The sequence below is a fragment of the Prosopis cineraria genome, unplaced genomic scaffold, assembly GCF_029017545.1.
Source record: "Prosopis cineraria cultivar Desert tree isolate PC_DT_omini unplaced genomic scaffold, ASM2901754v1 PC14, whole genome shotgun sequence".
Classification (NCBI taxonomy): Eukaryota; Viridiplantae; Streptophyta; class Magnoliopsida; order Fabales; family Fabaceae; genus Prosopis; species Prosopis cineraria.
In genome coordinates, this window is record NW_026555345.1 from 27,513,646 (window position 1) to 27,533,331 (window position 19,686).

The 19,686-nt window shown below is 34.9% G+C and overlaps 1 protein-coding gene across 2 annotated transcripts; it reads left to right on the forward strand.

Annotated features, from left to right (window-relative positions):
• The first annotated feature begins 506 nt into the window (after positions 1 to 506).
• Positions 507 to 18,317, forward strand: LOC129292870 (cleavage and polyadenylation specificity factor subunit 1). Of its 2 annotated transcripts, XM_054930542.1 has the most exons (26): positions 507 to 990; positions 1,127 to 1,273; positions 2,385 to 2,538; positions 3,951 to 4,086; positions 5,257 to 5,402; positions 6,253 to 6,348; positions 6,558 to 6,610; positions 6,993 to 7,124; positions 7,307 to 7,358; positions 7,443 to 7,562; positions 7,755 to 7,889; positions 8,056 to 8,184; positions 8,459 to 8,536; positions 8,897 to 9,037; positions 10,903 to 10,997; positions 11,375 to 11,571; positions 12,059 to 12,840; positions 13,603 to 13,683; positions 13,778 to 13,843; positions 13,937 to 14,014; positions 14,631 to 14,861; positions 14,977 to 15,108; positions 15,218 to 15,394; positions 16,141 to 16,326; positions 16,904 to 17,292; positions 17,607 to 18,317. In XM_054930542.1, the coding sequence occupies exons 1-26, from the start codon at positions 668 to 670 to the stop codon at positions 17,719 to 17,721; spliced, it is 4,371 nt and encodes a 1,456-aa protein (XP_054786517.1). In that variant the 5' UTR covers positions 507 to 667; the 3' UTR covers positions 17,722 to 18,317. The 2 variants fall into 2 exon arrangements, with proteins under 2 accessions (XP_054786517.1, XP_054786519.1); XM_054930544.1 differs by lacking the exons at positions 507 to 990; positions 1,127 to 1,273; positions 2,385 to 2,538 and having other exon boundaries at positions 5,257 to 5,392.
• The last annotated feature ends 1,369 nt before the right edge of the window (positions 18,318 to 19,686 follow it).

Below are 19,686 nucleotides of genomic sequence, written 5' to 3' on the forward strand. Positions count from 1 at the left end.
AAAAAGGGAAAATTTGGATTTTTTTCTCAATTTAATTTCAATCAAACTTTCTAAAATTTTACTTCATGTGTTGGGAAATGAAATGAAATTAAATAATTAATTGAGATGATTTTATTGTGCCTAATAAAGATAGACACATGAACATCTCAAAAAAAAAATTGTAAGAAAAATAAATAATTAATATATATATAGAATGTTACTTTTATTGACAACATATTATTATTATAAATTTGCAACTTTAATTATACATGTGCTGGTTATTTATTTTCTACATATTAATTATTTATTTTTCTTACATGAATTATGTTCATGGTTTTACTTATATTTATGATGACGTTATGTTATTAATAAAAATTATAAATTCTACCTATCACAATTGTACGGCACGTAATTTGGTGCTTTTCATTTCGCACAATAAAGTAATTTAGTCAGTCTCTTACGTGGCAGTAGACTAAATATTTGATTTGATTGATTGATACAACCGCGACTTCATTTCATCTTCTGAAGTCACCAAACCTACAAATTTGTGGGTTAATATGATTGCCTGAGGCAAAACCCTAGTTGAGGGTTTAGTCTGCTTCAGTTTTACACGCCTTTGTCTCACGCCCTCCATTTCTTTCTTTCCTGCTTTCCTCTGCTGCTTTACGCGCATTAGCTCACTCTCAAAATGAGCTTTGCTGCTTACAAGATGATGCACTGCCCAACGGGCATTGAGAATTGTGCTTCTGGGTTCATTACACATTCTCGCGCCGACTTCGTACCTCGAATCCCTCCGATTCAGACCGATGACCTTGACTCGGAATGGCCGGCAAGACGCGAAATTGGTCCCATTCCAAACCTCATTGTCACTGCTGCGAATGTTCTGGAAGTGTACATAGTGAGGGTTCAAGAAGAAGTTAGCAGAGAGCCGAAGGGCAATGTAGAATCCAAGCGTGGTGGTTTCATGGATGGCATTACTGGGGCCTCGCTTGAGCTTGCTTGTCATTACAGGTTTGCTGCTTTTTACATATAAGATCAGAGAAAGGCGAACATAATTGTGTTCAGTTTTCCCCCGCTGGAATTTAGAATTAAAATCACTCTTTTTGGTGCTCTATTTCATTTTTGTTTCAACTTCACTTCACTCCAGGTTGCATGGTAATGTCGAAACCATGGAGGTATTGAGCATTGGAGGTGGTGAAGCTTCTAGGAAGAGAGACTCTATCATCTTAACTTTTAAAGATGCGAAAATTTCAGTTCTGGAATATGATGATTCTATTCATGGGCTTCGAATAAGGTGAGGGGAAATTCCAAACTGATTTGCACATACACATAACTGCACAGACGTGTGCGTTGTTAAATTCTGTTATTAAAATTGGTTTTTTGCTTTATACTTCTCTGGACGGAAAATCTTAAGCTTGTTCAAGGGGAGATAACTTGCAGAAAAATGTACGTTCAAAATTCACTGTATAGCTGGATTAAGAGTGATTTTGCACAACTTGTCTGTGTGTATTCTTTGACGTGCTATATCCTTTTCAGTTAATTTTAAATGTTAGGCGAAGTTGTTGAACTTTTTACTTGAAATGATGAGAACGGGAAATATTCTGATTGAACTTTATTAGAAGGCATAAGGTGTGTTTGTAATTGAGACTTTTTAATGGCACCCCTTTAAAATACTTTTGCATTTTATTGAATAGGAATGTTTTATGAAGGAGGTAATCTTAGAAAAGGTGAAGTTAAATGGAGGTGGCTTTTTGATGATTTTATAGGAGGCATCTTTGGCAGGTATACAGCCGGATTTTGGGTCTTACAGTGTTGTCTGTCTCATTCCCTTGCTTGTTATTTCTTTTCTTCTTTTTTTTTCACTTTTCACAAGGATTTCTTGTTTTCTATTGGCCTAGCTTCTTTTTATTTTTTATTTTTTATATTTGAACAGGTGTACTTTATCCTCTCCTTCATTAGTAAGATTTCTTCATTTATCTGAAAAATTGAGGATAGAGATGGTTGTGTATTACTTGGATGACATTTCTTGTGTGCAAATCTTATCCCATAACTCTGAGTTTGGAAAGTTATTGGGTGTTTTTCTGAGTAATTGGAACCATGGAAGATCTTTGTGGAGCTTGTTTTGTTTCAAGGAGATAATGGCACTATTCCTTCTTTGGATGCCATTATGTTTGTAGTTATAAGTCCATTACTTCAGGTGTCTTGAGGTAAAAAAAAAATACCATTGGAGTATGATCATAATTGTATTTTCATGATGATTATTCTTTAATTAATTCAATTCTCATCTCTATATGGATGTACTTATAGTTGAGTGCAAGGTGTTCTTTGCTTTGCTATGCATGTATTTGTCTGTCTTTTCTGTCTGAAGTCTCTTGCTCATTTGTGGATGGCTACTCTGTTTGCAGTTCTTTGCATTGCTTTGAGGGTCCAGAGTGGCTCCATTTAAAAAGAGGCAGAGAACAATTTGCTAGAGGCCCATTGGTAAAGGTTGATCCTCAAGGCAGGTGTGGCGGAGTTCTTGTCTATGATTTGCAAATGATAATACTTAAGGCTACTCAGGTCTATTTTCCTTTATAAATGTCAATTTAAAATCCTTTTTGTAACATATGATTTCCTTGCCATTTCACTTGATCGGATGACTTGGATTTCATTGTATAATTAGTCTGTAATAGAGTTGTGTATTGATTTCAATTTGATTTGCTGAAGGTCTTTTCCGATTATTTATAAAGCTAGAGAGGGCTATCTTTCTTTTTATTGATGTCCTGCCTCTTGGGTCTTTGTCCCCTGGCTGTGAGCAACTCTGACACTCTTGAGAGAATCTTGTGCTGTTGCTGATTTTTCCCTTCAATATTTTTCACCTTTGGATAAAAGTATGAATTGTTTTGTGTAATTTGTTGAAAATAAACGTTACTTAGGACCCTAAATGCTTAATTTAATACAATGTTGGTATTTGATTGATAAAAAATTAGAGTGCAAGCTCTTTCTTCTTCTTTTTCCTTTTCTTTTTTATTTTTTTGCTGATTGCAAAAGCATCTAAGATCTCCTCCAGGACACAATGGAACATCTTTTTTCAGACCCTTGTTAAGGAAATTTAGGCTATTTAAGCAAGCCTGTGAAATTAATTTGTAAATAGTGTTGCAGTTAGGTACCTGAACATTCTCTGTTTTCTTGTTCTTGCTGAAACATATCCTTAGTGCCCAAGACAAATTGTCGTAGGCATATACGAGGTGAACCATTCTGTATTCAATTGATTTTGAAGCTGTTAGATAATGATCAACGAGGAAGAAACTTTTCATATCATAATGTGCACATATCTTAATATTTAATCACCATTTTGTGGCAGTGTACAGTTTTGGCTGTTGGCATATTTGATTAGAGAGGACCGCTTGTATTTTCAGAGCAGTTTCCTTATCTACTCAGGTGTTATGGGTGCACAGGATAGTGTTTATTGCTTCCTCTTGGGTGTTTAGTTCATGATCGCTTCAAAGAGGTTTCAGTGTCGGTTCTACAGGGGGATTGGGGTGCATTTTAAATGTTCCATGATCTTTTTTAATTAAGCAGAGTTCTTTTTTTAATGAGTATTCTTTACTCTTATGCTGTAAGTTGTAACTTCAATCTTTCTCAATATATTTTTTCTAGAAAAAATGAAAATTCTTTGTTATAAAAAAAATCATTCCCCTCGTCAAAATGTTATGTATGTTCCTGTCTGTTGGATCTTCTGCACATCTCTTTGATCTGTCAACTATAGAAGATTGCTGTTCACGTCTGTTACAGAAACCACACCAGAGCTAGAAACAGCTTAAATGCAAGTGTTATAAGCTTACTCTCCTGAGATGAAGAATATTGTAGAATGAGCATTAATTGTGATTTCTTATCTTTCTTTTTATCATGTTCACCCACAGGAACTTTTGTTCTTCAGGTACATTTTTGGTTGGTTTTAATTTCTTTTATCCATGCAATATAATTTTCAGGCTGGATCTGGTTTAGTTGTAGAGGATGATGCCTTGGGTTCTGGAGGTGCGATTGCTGCTCGTATTGAGTCTTCTTATATGATGAGTTTAAGAGACTTGGATATGAGACATATAAAAGATTTTACATTTGTACATGGTGAGTGTGAGAAAGTATTATTATAGTATTTTTGAGTATACTTGTGAATGTTTATAATTAAAAGGCTATTTTTTTACGAGATGTGCTTGGATCAAGTTTTTGTTGTGAAACATGGCTGGTGGAATTACTATGAATAATTGTTTTTTGAAAGTTGTTCTTACAATTATATTCTTTTGTAAGTTTTTGTTTGTGAATTAAATATTCTTATACATCTGAAATTCCGGTACTTGTATGAAAATAAAGTCTGAAATATGTTGTCCACCTCTGAAACTTTGATTCTAAAAGAATGGCACGTAGCATCTCTTAACTGACAAACCAGAGAGAAGAAAACTATTTTGACTGCTCTTTTTTTGAATGCCCATTACTTTTGGTGCACCTTGAATGCGTTTGCTCTAAAGTAACAACATGTTGCAGCTTTTAAGTTATAGATAGCAAGGGGAAAACCCTCTCTCTCCTCTCCTCGTTCTTTATGTTAGTTTGGGTAGAAAATCAAAATTTAATTGGGGGAATATAGGGGAGAGGATGAGATATTCTCCTATTAAAATGCACATAAAACTAGAAGGAAAAGAATAGAAGACATCCAACAATCCATAATGATGAAACATGAAATGCAACAACGGAGACCGATCTTTCTGTAGATTTGATACTCACCCTTTAAATAGGCCATGAGCAAACACCAAAGCAAATGCCTATAAACTATATTTCCACTACAACTGGGGAAATAGGGAGTCTCCCTTGAATATTAAACCATTCCTTGTTATAGTAATGCGTTATAACACTGCAAAATGTGCACACTATCACAAAGTTCCATCCTTGTTATTCGTTTCAAACCTTTTAAACTAAGATAAATTGCTCATAGGTCATAGGACACACGAGTCAAAGATACAAAGTCAAAACCAACCATTGGATTATGTATGGAAAGATAGTAACAGATTCAAATTTATCTGCTATGTGCATGAGAAATTTAATTGGCTAGGGTTTCTGAGCATTTGGCTGAGGTTTAAGCTTGAGCATGTTTTACCTCATTTATTGACTGTTTATTAATCTAACTAATATAGTGCTAGGCAAATCACATTTGAAGGCTAGAATTAAATAACAAGTACTGTATTCCTTATTCCTTTATTTAATACCCTAGAATTCTTCTAAAGATCATTATAACCCATTATATAGGTTATATTGAACCTGTGATGGTGATACTGCATGAAAGGGAGCTCACTTGGGCTGGGCGTATCTCATGGAAGCATCACACTTGCATGATATCTGCACTGAGTATCAGTACAACTTTGAAGCAGCATCCACTCATATGGTCAGCTGCCGTAAGTTTTATTTGTATTGAACTTAAGCTGTGAACCAACTTATATAACAGAGTCTCTAGCAAATCAGTTTTCTTTTCTTAATACATTGGGTATCTATAATGCATTGTGGTGTACCACTGAAATGTTATCATCACCTGGTATTGCATGAAGTTAATTTACCCAATTTGTTGCTTCAGCCCTTTGAACAAAATAAGATTGCATCTTGAGATATTTAGAGATAACTTCTGTCATGGCAATAAACTCATTAGGCAAAAGGAGAAAAAAAGACAATAGTTTCATATCCTTAATGAATGTTGGAGTGGTCTAGGTGGAGGTAGCAAGATGTGTGGCAATTGTAAGGTGAAGATAGAAATAAGTGTGGAAATGTGTCGTAATAACGGCTTAAATGGGTAAGGCCTAAAAAATTAACAGGGAATAGGTTGATTGGGTTCTATCTTAATAACCTGATAATGTGATTTGGTAAATTGATGAAAGTTTAAAGAAGTATTTATAGACTACCAGTTGGGGATTTCTATCCATTTCCCCGTCATTGCACTTCGCCTTTTCTCTTACTTGAAGTGTTTGTGTACTTGCCCTTATTCAGTAGTTGCAGGTATTCTAAGTTCCCTTTTGATGTAAATAACATTCTCATTTTTGCATGTTACTGTTTGAATGATGAGATCTCATCAAATGGTTAGTCATTTGTAAATTGGAAGATGTTTGCATCACATCTCTTGGTTCTGTCATATGAGCATCTTAACTTCCACTGAGACTATGAGATATTTACATTGCATGAAATTTATCTCGTGTGTGTTGGGTAAGTCTAATTGCATGAAGTGTTGAAGCTGTCTGTGATTTTTCTTATTGCTAGAATCTTCCTCATGATGCCTACAAGCTTCTTGCAGTGCCGTCACCAATAGGTGGTGTTCTTGTGTTTGGTGCTAATACTATTCATTATCACAGTCAGGTACCAACTTTGCTCTAGCAGAACTATAACAATAACATTTCAATTTCTTTTTCTTTTTTTGTGGTTTAAAATGAAAGTAAATGGGAGCAGAAATTTACTTTCTCAGAAACTACTGTGTTCTCAATTTTTGGTTAATAAGAAAAAAGGCTGGGCAATACTTATTAACATATATATTTGCATTTTCTCATGTATTTAACCTGTTTTTGCAGTCTGCTTCATGTGCATTGGCGTTGAACAGTTATGCTGTTTCACTTGATAGTAGGTGCTGATCCTTCCTCTCTTCTCTCTGAATTGAAATTGGAACTATTTAATTTTATTTATTCAACATATATTAGTACTGAGAAGTTCAATGGGTTTTTTTTTAAAAAAAAAAAGACAGAGAGATAAAAGAAAAGAATGTACTTGAATGTCATGCTTTTGTGAGGAGTGCATGTGTTCTGTTCTGTTTCATTTCATTTTCATTTTAATATTTATATTTTCATTTTTGCTTCCATTGTCATTTTCCAAATTTTTTGCACAAAGTTGCCATCTTTTTTCAAAATTATTGTCATGATGTTCCTAGTGCTGAAAATTGTTGTGCACTTTGTTTGATCTTGGATTCTACATTTATTCTAAAATTTTGATAATTTCTATTTGTGCTTCAGTCAAGAGTTGCCAAGATCGAATTTTAACGTGGAGCTTGATGCTGCCTATGCAACTTGGTTGTTGAGTGATGTGGCCTTGCTGTCCACAAAAAATGGTGAACTGTTGCTGCTTACTCTTGTTTATGATGGAAGGCAGGGCATTCTTGTTCTTTTATAGCTCATTGTTTCACATTCTTTGTTTTGTTTATCAAATTCATTTGAAAATATTATTGTTACTCATTGTCCTCTAAACATAATAAAACTCCAAGTATGGCAGAACCTCCTATACTTAATAGATGACATAAATTAACAACAGTTTCTTTCTCTATTTTCAGGGTTGTGCAGAGACTTGATCTTTCCAAGTCAAAAGCTTCAGTTTTGTCATCTGTAAGTTGCAGAAAGCCAACACATAGTGCTAGTGCTGCTGAAGTTTGATTATCAACATATTGTGAATATCTGCTATTCTGTTAGGGTATCACGACAATTGGAAATTCTTTGTTTTTTCTCGCTAGCCGATTAGGAGACAGTATGCTGGTGCAATTTTCTTGTGGATCTGGGGTTTCAACGTTGTCATCTAATCAAAAAGAAGAGGTGCATATTGGATCTCTTTGCCTTCTCTGCCTCAAATTCAACATTTTCCTGATTTTTTGAGGGGTTTATTTCTGAAAAATGATGCAAATAATCTATTCTTGATAAAGATTGTTGGAAATTTAGTTTGAGGGGTTTAATTTGGTTCTCTTTTGGTAACATTGTTTATAAAATATTCTCCTGTGATTTTTACAGGTTGGTGATATAGAAGGTGATGCTCCTTCAGCTAAGCGGCTACGCAGGTCCCCTTCTGATGCTTTGCAAGATATGGTTAGTGGTGAGGAGCTCTCCCTTTTTGGATCTGCCCCAAATAAAACAGAATCAGCACAGGTAGTGTTTCATTTTGCATAAAGGAAAGACCGCAAGTGATAAAGTAGACATATTTCATGTGTTCAACTCACTCCTCTAGTCCTTAATGAATTTGTTGTGGTCCTTTCTGAAATTTTGTATTCATTAAACTTACTGAATTACTGAACTAGATGCATGCTGCCTGCAGAAAATCTTCTCATTTGCAGTGAGGGATTCATTGATTAATGTTGGCCCTTTGAAAGACTTCTCATATGGTTTAAGGATAAATGCTGATGCAAATGCAACTGGAATTGCTAAACAAAGTAACTATGAACTGGTCAGTCTTTGTAATTGCTTATTACTTGTACTCCTTCCCTTTATGTTGATGGAGTTGAGATCCTATTCAGTGTTTCCATGATGTTTTGCTTTAAGTAGTTGAATACGACTGTCATTTTTTGGTAGTGGGTAAAATAGTTGGGTGAAAAAGTGTTGTATGCCTGATTAATATTGCTCATGTGTTAGCATTCCTTGGGCATTGACTTGAACTCCAAAGTTACGATCATAGTTCACTACCGTTCAATTGATTTTGTGAGTCTTGATCAACTATGTAGGTATGCTGTTCTGGTCATGGAAAAAATGGTTCTCTCTGTGTTCTTCGACAATCAGTTCGTCCAGAAGTGATAACTGAGGTTTGTTCATGGCTTTTATGATGTATTTTTAGCTAGGACTGTTAATCTTACTGCTTATGCTTATAAAATAACCTTGTAATTATTAGTTTTTCCTTATGCCAGTGTAGCAAAATTTCTGACTTTTTTCTATGCTATATTGTTGTGATGTTGAAGTAGATTCATTATTCATAAAGACAGCAAACATTTGATTGTGATGCATTGCTTTCGCTTGTTCTGGTTGTTTTGTCAGACTATTCTACATTGAATGTATTAGAAGTTCTTTTATGTATTATTTTATGAAAAGTAGGCAGCAAAGTGGTAAGAAACATTTCATCATGATTGTTATAACCTCATTGTTTTACATGCTCTGCATCTTTTCAGGTTGAACTTCCTGGCTGCAAAGGAATTTGGACTGTTTATCATAAGAACACGCGCTCTCATAATACTGATTCTTCTAAGTTGGCAGATGATGATGATGAGTATCATGCTTTTCTTATCATAAGCTTGGAGGCTCGTACTATGGTAACTATATATATGTTTTGAATGTGTGATTTTAGAAGGATAAGCTACAATTGATGTATATATATGTTGGAGGAAAGAGAAAAATGACTAAACAGAGTCTTTTTAGTTACAACAAACACGAAGAGGCTTTATTCCACTAAGGAAGGTCAATTACATGGTTTCTAGTTAATGCCAATTAACGGAAATGAAGAAGAGAGAAATGGTTAGAAAAATATAAATTATAGAAACAAATGAAATGAAGTGTGGAAAAACTAGAGAAAGAAATAAAATGAAGAAACAAAGGAAAAAAATACGTGTGTGGATTTAGGGGGTTCAATTCAAAATAAAAAAAAATGTTTGTAGCCAGTGAAGTTAGTGAGTCTAGTGGGTGCAAAATGTCAAGAAACTGAGGGCACAATATCAAAACTCAATACTATATAGATATAATTTTGGAAATTTAGGTAGGGGGATGTGGCTCCTTGCCAATATGTGGCTTCGCCACTGGTTGTTATCTTAATCCATAAGCTTTATGACAAATGCTGATCATTTTATTATTTCCTTTCACATTTAGCCTATCTGGGAATCATTATGTAAAGTTTTTCCGATTAACCATCCTAAACAAGTGAGAGAGATGATTGGTTCCTTCCTGTATGTCTGATAGTCTTATGACTTATCTATCAGGAAAGATATTAAGGGTGCTGTTCAGGTGAGCGATTGACGACTAATGATATATCAGAACCTGTCCAAATTGGTTTGGTGATTCAGAGAGATTGTAAAAGTTCAAAGTCTCAAATACATGAAATACCTGTGCTGAGCAATGCTAATTGCTATTATGCTTAAAGATTCTTTTAACATTTTTATTTAATTAAATATTAATTTTAAATTAACTTATCTTTCTAAATATGAAACATTATAGGCAAGATGCAATTAAATTTGTAATGAAATCTCATATATATTAAGATAACTGACGGTAAGCATGATGGACGCAGTAGCTGATACAATTTGACATTTATAGCCATGAAAAAAAATACTATGAAGTCACTATAAGATGTGCTTCTGGTGTGTATTCTCGTGGTCATACTTTCATTTCCATATTTCCTATCTGACTATGGAAAATTTTCCTCCTTGAAAAACTCAACTTAAAATCTAAAGCTCCTTTTATTTGGACAACTATGCTACATAGAATTAGAACAAATGACGTGTAATTGGAGACCTAATACAGCCCACCATTGTTATGATTTGCATGAATAATGGAGAAACTGAAACTCATTTATTTCTACATTTGTAGCGGGCACTGTTATTGAATAACATCTTTGGGTGTCTGGTCTGAATAGGGTATGTGTGCAGGATTTAGATTAGTTGCTTCATATCAGCTCAAAGGCTTTGGATGAAAAAGTAGGTTATAACTCATAACCTTGTGGTAACATGCAGTATTTGCCGTGATTTGTTATATTTGGCCACAGTGGAATGCTCATAATTTTGGGGGTATTTCCTTGTCTGGGGCTTCTTCCTAAAAGTTAAATGCAATCTTCGTCTTGGAGTAAGACAGAGAAAGGGAAATGCTTCATAATCTCACTTGGTCTGTTTTATAGTGAAATACTGGTGTGTTATCTGGATTTTAAAGGACCTGTTAATGCAGTAAAGAGGTTTGATTTTTGGAAAGTTTGCTAACTTGAGTTTCTCCTTTGGCCATTTTTTGCATGGACACATTTTCCAAATGTTTGCTATCAATTTTCATTTGCTTAATTTTTTTTTTCTATTTTCGTATGGTTGTTTTGCTATGTGACTTCAAAATTTTCTCGTGTGACATACTTTAGAGGGAAATGGAAAAAAAGTGGTGATGCAGTTTTGTTTCATTACGATGACTAATACTATTTTATGATTAGGTACTGGAAACAGCTGATCTTCTGAGTGAGGTTACTGAAAGTGTTGACTATTATGTTCAAGGAAAGACACTTGCTGCCGGGAACTTGTTTGGAAGGTTGGTTAACTTGTTGCTGAATAATTTTGTGGTCTTTTAACATGCCCAGTTCCAGGCGTTCATTGTTGTGGTTATTTATTTTCTGTAAATGATTCTTATTCTGTTTATGGCTACCTTTATGATCATCCTGTGATTTATCCATTTGCTGTTATTGAATGATTTTTTGAAGACATCATCTGACATTACTTGATTGAAGAAAAAGGATATTAAATTTATATTTCACATTTTTTGGTGTCTTATGTTGATTTTAATCATTTTCTCTTGCCATATTTGAACTGATGAATTTTGTTCTTTTAGCATTACATTTTAATGTGATCACTGATCATATACTCGTAGTAACATTACTGCGAAATAACTAATCCTGGTTCTGAACCTAGGCGTCGAGTAATTCAAGTTTATGAACGTGGTGCTCGCATTCTAGATGGTTCTTTTATGACCCAAGATGTAAGCTTTGGAGCTTCAAACTCTGAATCTAGCTCTGGATCTGAGAATGCTATTGTGTCATCTGTCTCTATTGCTGATCCATATGTATTGCTCAGAATGAGTGATGGAAGTATTCGACTTTTGGTTGGAGGTAAATTCTTGGTTAGCATTTTTCTCCTAAGCTATAATATTATTAGCTTTTCATAAAAGAATGATATATCCATGTGAGATTTAACACAGTTTTGTGGTGGTTTTCGGGGACTTAACCCTCCTTTATCCAGGGTTTATAAAACATTCGCGGAGTTAAAATTTATATGTATTAATAGTTTTTTTCCTAGGTTTTAATATATTGCATAGAGAACAATGATGTCACATGATTCATGTAATTGACCTCACTCAGTGGGATAATGCTTGTTATTCTTGTATAATACATTGCACATGTATTCTCACAATCATTTTATTCATGCTCTTTACAATTTCTTAGTAATATTGTTTCATATAATTTATTTCATTATATCTTGTGGACATTTACCACTGGTTAGGACATAGGACAAGCATTCAGTTATGATATGAAGGGTTTCCATAGTTGCTGCAGAGTTTTAATTTATCATGCCCTTTTCCTGTATGTTCAAATTCAGATCCTACTACCTGCACTGTTTCTGTCACAACTCCTTCATTTGAAAGCTCAAAAAGATCAGTATCTGCATGCACACTTTACCATGATAAAGGACCTGACCCATGGCTGAGGAAGACAAGTACTGATGCATGGCTTTCTACTGGAGTTGGTGAGGCAATTGATGGTGCTGATGGTGCAGTTCAAGATCATGGGGATATATATTGCGTTGTTTGTTATGAAAATGGTGCCCTTGAAATGTTTGATACCCCAAATTTCAGTTGTGTTTTTTCTGTGGAAAAGTTTGTGTCTGGGAAGAGCCATCTTGTTGACACTCTTGTGGTGGAGGCATCAAAAGATTCTCCAAAAGTTGATGAAGGTTCTGGTGAAGTGACTAACCAAGGCAGGAAGGAAAATGTACAGACTATGAAGGTTGTGGAGTTGGCTATGCAGAGATGGTCAGGGCAGTATTGCCGCCCTTTTATTGTTGGGATTTTGAGTGATGGAACAATTCTGTGTTACCATGCTTACTTTTATGAAGGTTCAGATGGTACTTCCAAGGTTGAGGATTTAGCATCTGCACAAGGACCTGCAGGCCTTAATGGCACTAGTGCTTCTAGGCTTAGAAATTTGAGATTTGTCCGTGCCCCCTTAGATATATATGCCAGGGAGGAGACATTGAGTGGATCCCTTTCTCAGAGAATTACTATTTTCAAGAATATAGGTGGTTACCAAGGATTTTTCTTGTCGGGATCTAGACCTGCTTGGGTTATGGTGTTGAGAGAACGGCTTCGTGTTCATCCACAGGTCAGAACCAAGCCATCAGCATGCAATTGTAGATATTCAATGTGATTGTGATGTGTTTAGCATGTTCTTGGTTTCATCTGAATGTGCATATTTAATTAATTTCATGTTTTTTGAAGTATATAATGTGTTACATGGAGAGCAAAGCAATAAATTGGATGCTAATTGAAAATCAATTGATGACAAAATTAATGGTTAAATTAAAAATGGAAGTATTAATCGTTAACAATGTGAATAATTGGAAGTGTTAATGATTTAGAATTGTCGAGACTAGCAATTTGGGACTGCCCAAAATGTTTTAAAAAATGATCTCATGCTTCATTGAATTGACAGGTTTGTCAATTACTTAAACTTACAAATAGTTTTCTCAGTTATCACCCAAAAATATAGGCTTGTCAATGCTGATAAAGTTTTATACATGCTAAGAGTTCTAAAAGGCACTTTTCATACTCCACCCATTGCATGCTATGTCTTAGGTTTTATTTGTTGCTCTTTTATACGCATCATATTAGGCGTGATTATTTCATTGGGTTACCTTTGCTGTAGTTACTGCTTGATGGTTTTCATCACACCTCTTTCAGATCTAGCTTGTTAGTGCACTGGCTTTAACCTTGAATAGTTGACTGTTTCAGATCTAGCTTTATTTCATTGGGTTGCCTGCACCTTTCTGGCTTGGTTTTAGGCACAGGAATTATTGTTTGTTTTGTTGTTGGTCATAATTTCACATACAAGTGCTAATTATCTCACTAGTTTCTTCTTTGTCAGCTGTGCGATGGGTCTATTGTTGCTTTTACTGTCCTTCACAATGTGAACTGCAATCATGGCCTCATATATGTTACATCACAGGTACATGTTGTAACCCTGCCTTGTGTGGATAATTTATTATTAACCAGGTCTACAACTGTGGCTAACTTCTATGGTCAAAATATCATCTTTTTAGGGTGTTTTAAAGATCTGCCAACTGCCTACTGGCTCAAGCTATGATAGCTACTGGCCTGTCCAGAAAGTACGGAGCTCTTCCCTCAAGTCTGAGTACCCTCTTTATATTAAAAAATCAATTTTGTACGATTTTTTATTTGACTCAGTTTATTATCCCCAGATTCCGTTAAAAGCTACTCCTCATCAAGTAACCTACTTTGCAGAGAAGAATTTATATCCGCTTATAGTCTCAGTTCCTGTGAGTATACGTTGACTTATTTTTCGAGACTTCTTTTTGGCTTTGTGATATTCAAGTGAAACATTGATTGCTGCGTACCATTTTATTTCTTGATTGAAAGTGAGTGGGATTTTATTTCACAATGATACTCTATTTCACAATGAAAGTCCTACTCTAACAAGTACACCTACTCTTGAAAGCTTCCTCTTTCACTGTGATTGGCATATTGTATCTCGTGTTCTGTTCCTTATTTCATTGTTTTTACTTTTTTTTTTGTCTTTCATATACCCCTATATATATATATATATAAAAGAAATATAATTTTGGATATACTTCTGAAGTAATCACTTATATCTCAATGCTTCTTTAAGTTGGCTCAATATCGGCCTCAGAGTTGCTGGTCCATTGATTCTCTGATTCGAATACATATTTGATGGAGGATAGTTGGTTATTTACTTTCCTTTGGGATGTTATTAAGCGGATTATGGCCTAGTCAACTAGAGGATGACATGCATGTTTGTTGCTACTAGTATAATTGAGATGGAATAAATTGATTCCTTGTTCTTGTTTTCTTTTTTCTCCATTTTGTCTCTGCTTGTCCATTCAGGAAGTAATGCAATTCTATTCATTTTGTCAGGTTCTCAAGCCACTTAATCAAGTTGTTTCATCTTTGGGTGATCAAGATGTCAACCAACAGACTGAGAATCAAAACCTGAGCTCTGATGAGCAAAACCGCTTTTATACTATTGATGAATTTGAGATTCGTATTATGGAGCCAGATAAATCTGGTGGCCCTTGGCAAACAAAAGCAATAATACCTATGCAAAGTTCTGAAAATGCTCTTACTGTGAGAATGGTTATGTTGCTGGTAAGTTTGTCAGTTTTTGAAGAAATTGTGTGCCAAATTGTATGTTTCTTAGTTGCTTGTTTTCATTCTTTTTTCTCTGTTCATAAAATCTTATTGGTGCAAGTTTCCATTGTAGAATACAGACACAAAAGAGAATGAAACACTTTTAGCTATTGGCACTGCTTATGTGCAAGGCGAGGATGTTGCTGCAAGAGGGCGTGTCCTTCTGTTTTCTTTGGGAAAAAATACTGATAATAACCAACCTCTGGTAAAATTGGAACTTCTTTTCTAGATAGTGATAAGATATTTTATGTGCTTGATTCTGATTTAGTTTCATGTTTTCTTTTAGATGTCATATAGCTTATTCGTCTTTACAGGTTTCAGAGGTATACTCAAAAGAGTTGAAAGGTGCTATATCTGCTTTGGCCTCACTGCAAGGTCATCTATTAATAGCTTCTGGTCCGAAAATTATTCTGCACAAGTGGAATGGTAATGAACTGAATGGTATTGCATTTTTTGATGCTCCACCATTACATGCTGTGAGCTTAAACATTGTAAGTGATATTTCCGCAAACTATTTATTATTGGCGATGAAATAGTCCATGCAAAAAATCTTTGAAATTTTAGTTTGCATCCATCTTTAAGCTGCATGTGCACATCTTTGTTCAATTAATGTTCAATAATGTCATTTCTAAATGTTTTATGCTTCCTGTTATTTTAAATATTCTCAAGCAATATAAAAATTTGTGGACTTCTCTTTTTGGGGCCAAGAATAACTATGAATGTTTAAATATGACAATTTTATAACTTAGAAAACTCAAGAAAGACAGAATAATAATGGAGAAATTGATGTGACTGGATATTAAATTTCTTATTTCTTGGTATAGGGGTCAAGATTTTGTTACTTTGTGCAGTTTTTCGGGCTATCTTGTGTAAGGGATTGGATTAGTATGCTCATATTTATCTTTTTGTCCTTTGCAATATATATATATATATATTCATCTCTTTGGCCCTACAAATGTTATGGGATAGGATTGTGTTTATTGCTTTTATGATGTTCTGCTCGTGCTAGTGTCTGCTGAACTTTCACTGCTGATATGCAGAGAGATTGGCAGCATTATTACATGCATGAGCTTTTTTGGCTCTCTGTTTAGTTTTAGCTGTCTTTTTGATAGAATTAAGATATTTTCCCCTTGTCATTCTTCTATGTCCCATCCCCCTATGCAAGTTTGTTCTTTTAATAGAAAATTTTCAAATGCTTGATTTTGTCTCTTGTAATTTATTCCTGATCTTGTTGCAGGTAAAAAACTTTATACTTATTGGTGACATCCATAAAAGCATTTACTTTCTTAATTGGAAGGAACAGGGTGCTCAACTTAGCTTATTAGCCAAGGACTTTGGTTCTCTTGATTGTTTTGCAACTGAGTTCTTGATTGATGGAAGCACTCTGAGTCTCATGGTTTCAGATGATCAAAAGAACATACAGGTTTTCCTTGAGATCATGCAGCAATATGTTGTTACCAGTTATTTGTTTTGATTTATACTTTTGCAATAGATAGTTGGTCTAAACATGTCAAGTTCTTCCAATATAAAGATTGTCTTTTCATGGTCGCCATGTTTCAGTTATGGAAAATAAAAGGAAAAAGAATATGGACAAACTTGTATCATCTATAGTAAGTGAAAAGTGGGCATTATGTGATGCAATTTACTTTGTACTGAAAGTCTTTGGAGGGGAAAAAAACTCGTGGATAAGAAAAATTGTACAAATTTTGTTGCGAGATGTGGGACAGCCCTTGCTCATCGCACATTGTGAGCTACTTGAATTTTCTCACGAGTGTACCAATCAGATCGATATGTTATCTTCTTTACTTGGCATTTTTCTTTGAAATTTGATCTTTTAAAGTCTAATAATCTTCAACTGTTCCTCCACTGTTGAGTAGCATATCATAATCATATAGTGCATTCTGCCTTAATTGATCCTTACAAACATTTCTTCATCTTGCTCTATGTTCAGTCGATTTGCGTTTTTATTTGTTTCTGAAGTAATGTTATCCTGGGAGCAGATTTTTTACTATGCACCAAAGATGTCTGAAAGCTGGAAGGGACAGAAGCTTCTTTCAAGGGCTGAATTTCATGTTGGAGCACATGTGACTAAATTCTTGCGTTTGCAGATGCTGTCCACTGCCTCTTCTGACCGGACTGGCCATGGTCCAGGTTCAGATAAAACAAATCGTTTTGCTTTATTATTTGGAACCCTGGACGGCAGTATTGGTTGCATTGCACCACTCGATGAAATCACATTTCGGAGGCTGCAATCTTTGCAGAAAAAGCTTGTTGATGCTGTATCTCATGTTGCTGGCTTAAACCCAAAAGCTTTCAGACAGTTTCGTTCCAATGGAAAGGCCCATCGGCCAGGCCCTGACAGTATAGTTGACTGTGAACTTCTGTGCTAGTGAGTTTTATATTCTGTAGTATAGAGAGAGATTATTTCAACCTGTTATTAACTTTACAAATTGGACGAACATACTAGATACTATTAATTTGATTGAAATAAGAATGATGGAGCTTCATAGGAAGATTTCAATGGGCAAACTACTAATTAGTGAAAAGTTTAATTAATCAATTATTGCTTGACAGAGGGGAAAAGCATATATGGTGAAACTATAGAATAGCCCTGTTTTGGATAATCAATTACACTCGTTTCTTTCTTTTTGTTTGTCAGTTCCTTGTTTTGATTAGTGTATTAACTTTAGCCTGATGTTGCAGTTATGAAATGCTTCCACTGGAGGAACAGCTTGAAATTGCTCACCAGGTCGGAACAACTCGATCACAAATTCTATCAAATCTGATTGACCTCTCGATTGGAACAAGCTTTTTGTGAATGCAGTCATCATTTGTAGAACAGAGGAGGACCTTACTGCTCGCGCGGAGCTCCTGGGAAATGCAAGTTCTGTGACTTTGATCCAGTCATATTGAAGGCTTGAGTGAGTCATTAAAGTAGAAGCCAAACTAGCTAACCGACCATGCAAGCAGTAGATGCTGGCACCTCAAGTAGTGATAGCCAAAATTTATCTGGAAGCTTCAGTCTGTATATTGAAGATTAAACTGAGGAGTTTGTCTTGTCCTTCATTAGCCTGTGATGGCATCCTTGTCATCAACTTGTGCTCTTCTGAGTTGTGAGCAAGAACCTATGTTTGAGAAGTTGGAATGACGCTGATGTAACATGAACTGAGTTCATGCTTGGAGGCAAGTCAAGCAAGAAATCAAGACAGTGAACCACTTGAAGCTTTGGTATTCTTTCTTTTTCATTTATGTAACTTGTATGTTGTTGAGAATTGTAAAACCAAACATCTATGGTTATCCGCTTGCAGATGTTGTAGTTTAGTCACAAATTGTATTTTAGCCTGTTCAATTTCATCTCTTGTACATTTTTCCGGAGAACTCTCTAGTTGCACGTGGGATTATTCTCGTTCTGCATTTTGATACTGAGTTCATCTATTACACAAGAATTTAACCTCGTGCATGAGGCCATATTTTAATTTCTTTGCATTTGTTGCAGCTCGCACCAATCAAGGGATGCCACCTTTAATGTGAAAATTTGTGCAAGAGATAGATGGCTGAGATTTCTTTTGTACACTATGGCCATCTTTGGTATGGTGAGTAAGGAAAGGGACATCGAGGGGAAGAATGAAATTAGTTGGATGTAGTTGGTCTAAGAATTATAGAAAATGGCACAAAAGCAATGTTTTATCCAGAGTCTATTCAAGTTTGCGATCATGATCACTATCAAATCTTGGCCACCTTAATTAAAATGCAGTGCCCTAATATCATACAAGTGGTATTCACAAGCCCTTCTCAAGATATGACACTGAAACCCATTTTTATCAATATATTTAATTGCTGAGAGTTCTATGTTAACCTCTGAAACTCAGCCACATAACCTTTTAATTAATTAGTATTAACATCAACACTTTCTATTAATGACTCCACCATGTAGGAATATACTTTCTTTCCTTTTTCATTAGCCCAAGTCTAGATCCTTTGCATACTTGTGAATTGAGATTGTGTTTATCTTTCTGAATCATTTACATTGACTCAAGACACTTCAAATTATATTATTTTTAATTTTTAATATTTATTTTTGCTTAGAGACAAAATAAAACTCTAGCAAAAAAAATCAAAATATAAAATAATATCTTGTAACTGTTAGTTTAAAAATAATTGTAGCCGATCCTACCTAAAGTAAGGTTTGTTGATGTTATTGTTGTTTAAAAACAATGATTTAGATCAAAAGGTAACTTGGATTAAAAAAGATCATAATCCTTATGTCATGTTTTATAAGGCACATTGATAAGAATTTGACTTGTATATTTCATAGAAGCATGGATTGAATTGGCATTGACATAAGGATTTCATTAATCGTTGGCCAAAGAAACGGATTTCATTAGGGGGTGGTGTGTGTGTGTGTATTTCATTTGGAAGTGGAGGTTTATCACACCACTAGAGAGTTCAAGTGTGCAGATTTTAGGGTGATGATAAAAGTTTGGAGATAACCTTGGTGTCATCCGTGCCGAATGGTTGTGTGAATTTTGTTTCAAGCTTTAGGCTTGCCATTGTATCTCACCAGAATAATGAAAACCATACAAGTTTGAACTCAGGCTGTCCCACTGATTTTGGGATATTATTCTAAAACAAAGTTTTAAAAACCAAACCAGATCAGCAGGTTCAACCAGTTGTCCTCAATCTGGTCCAGTGAATGACCAAAACCAAACAAGTATAGAACCAATCAAAGACCGTACAAACAAGTTAAAAATCAAATAAACCGGTAAAAGCAAACCCAGTTTTC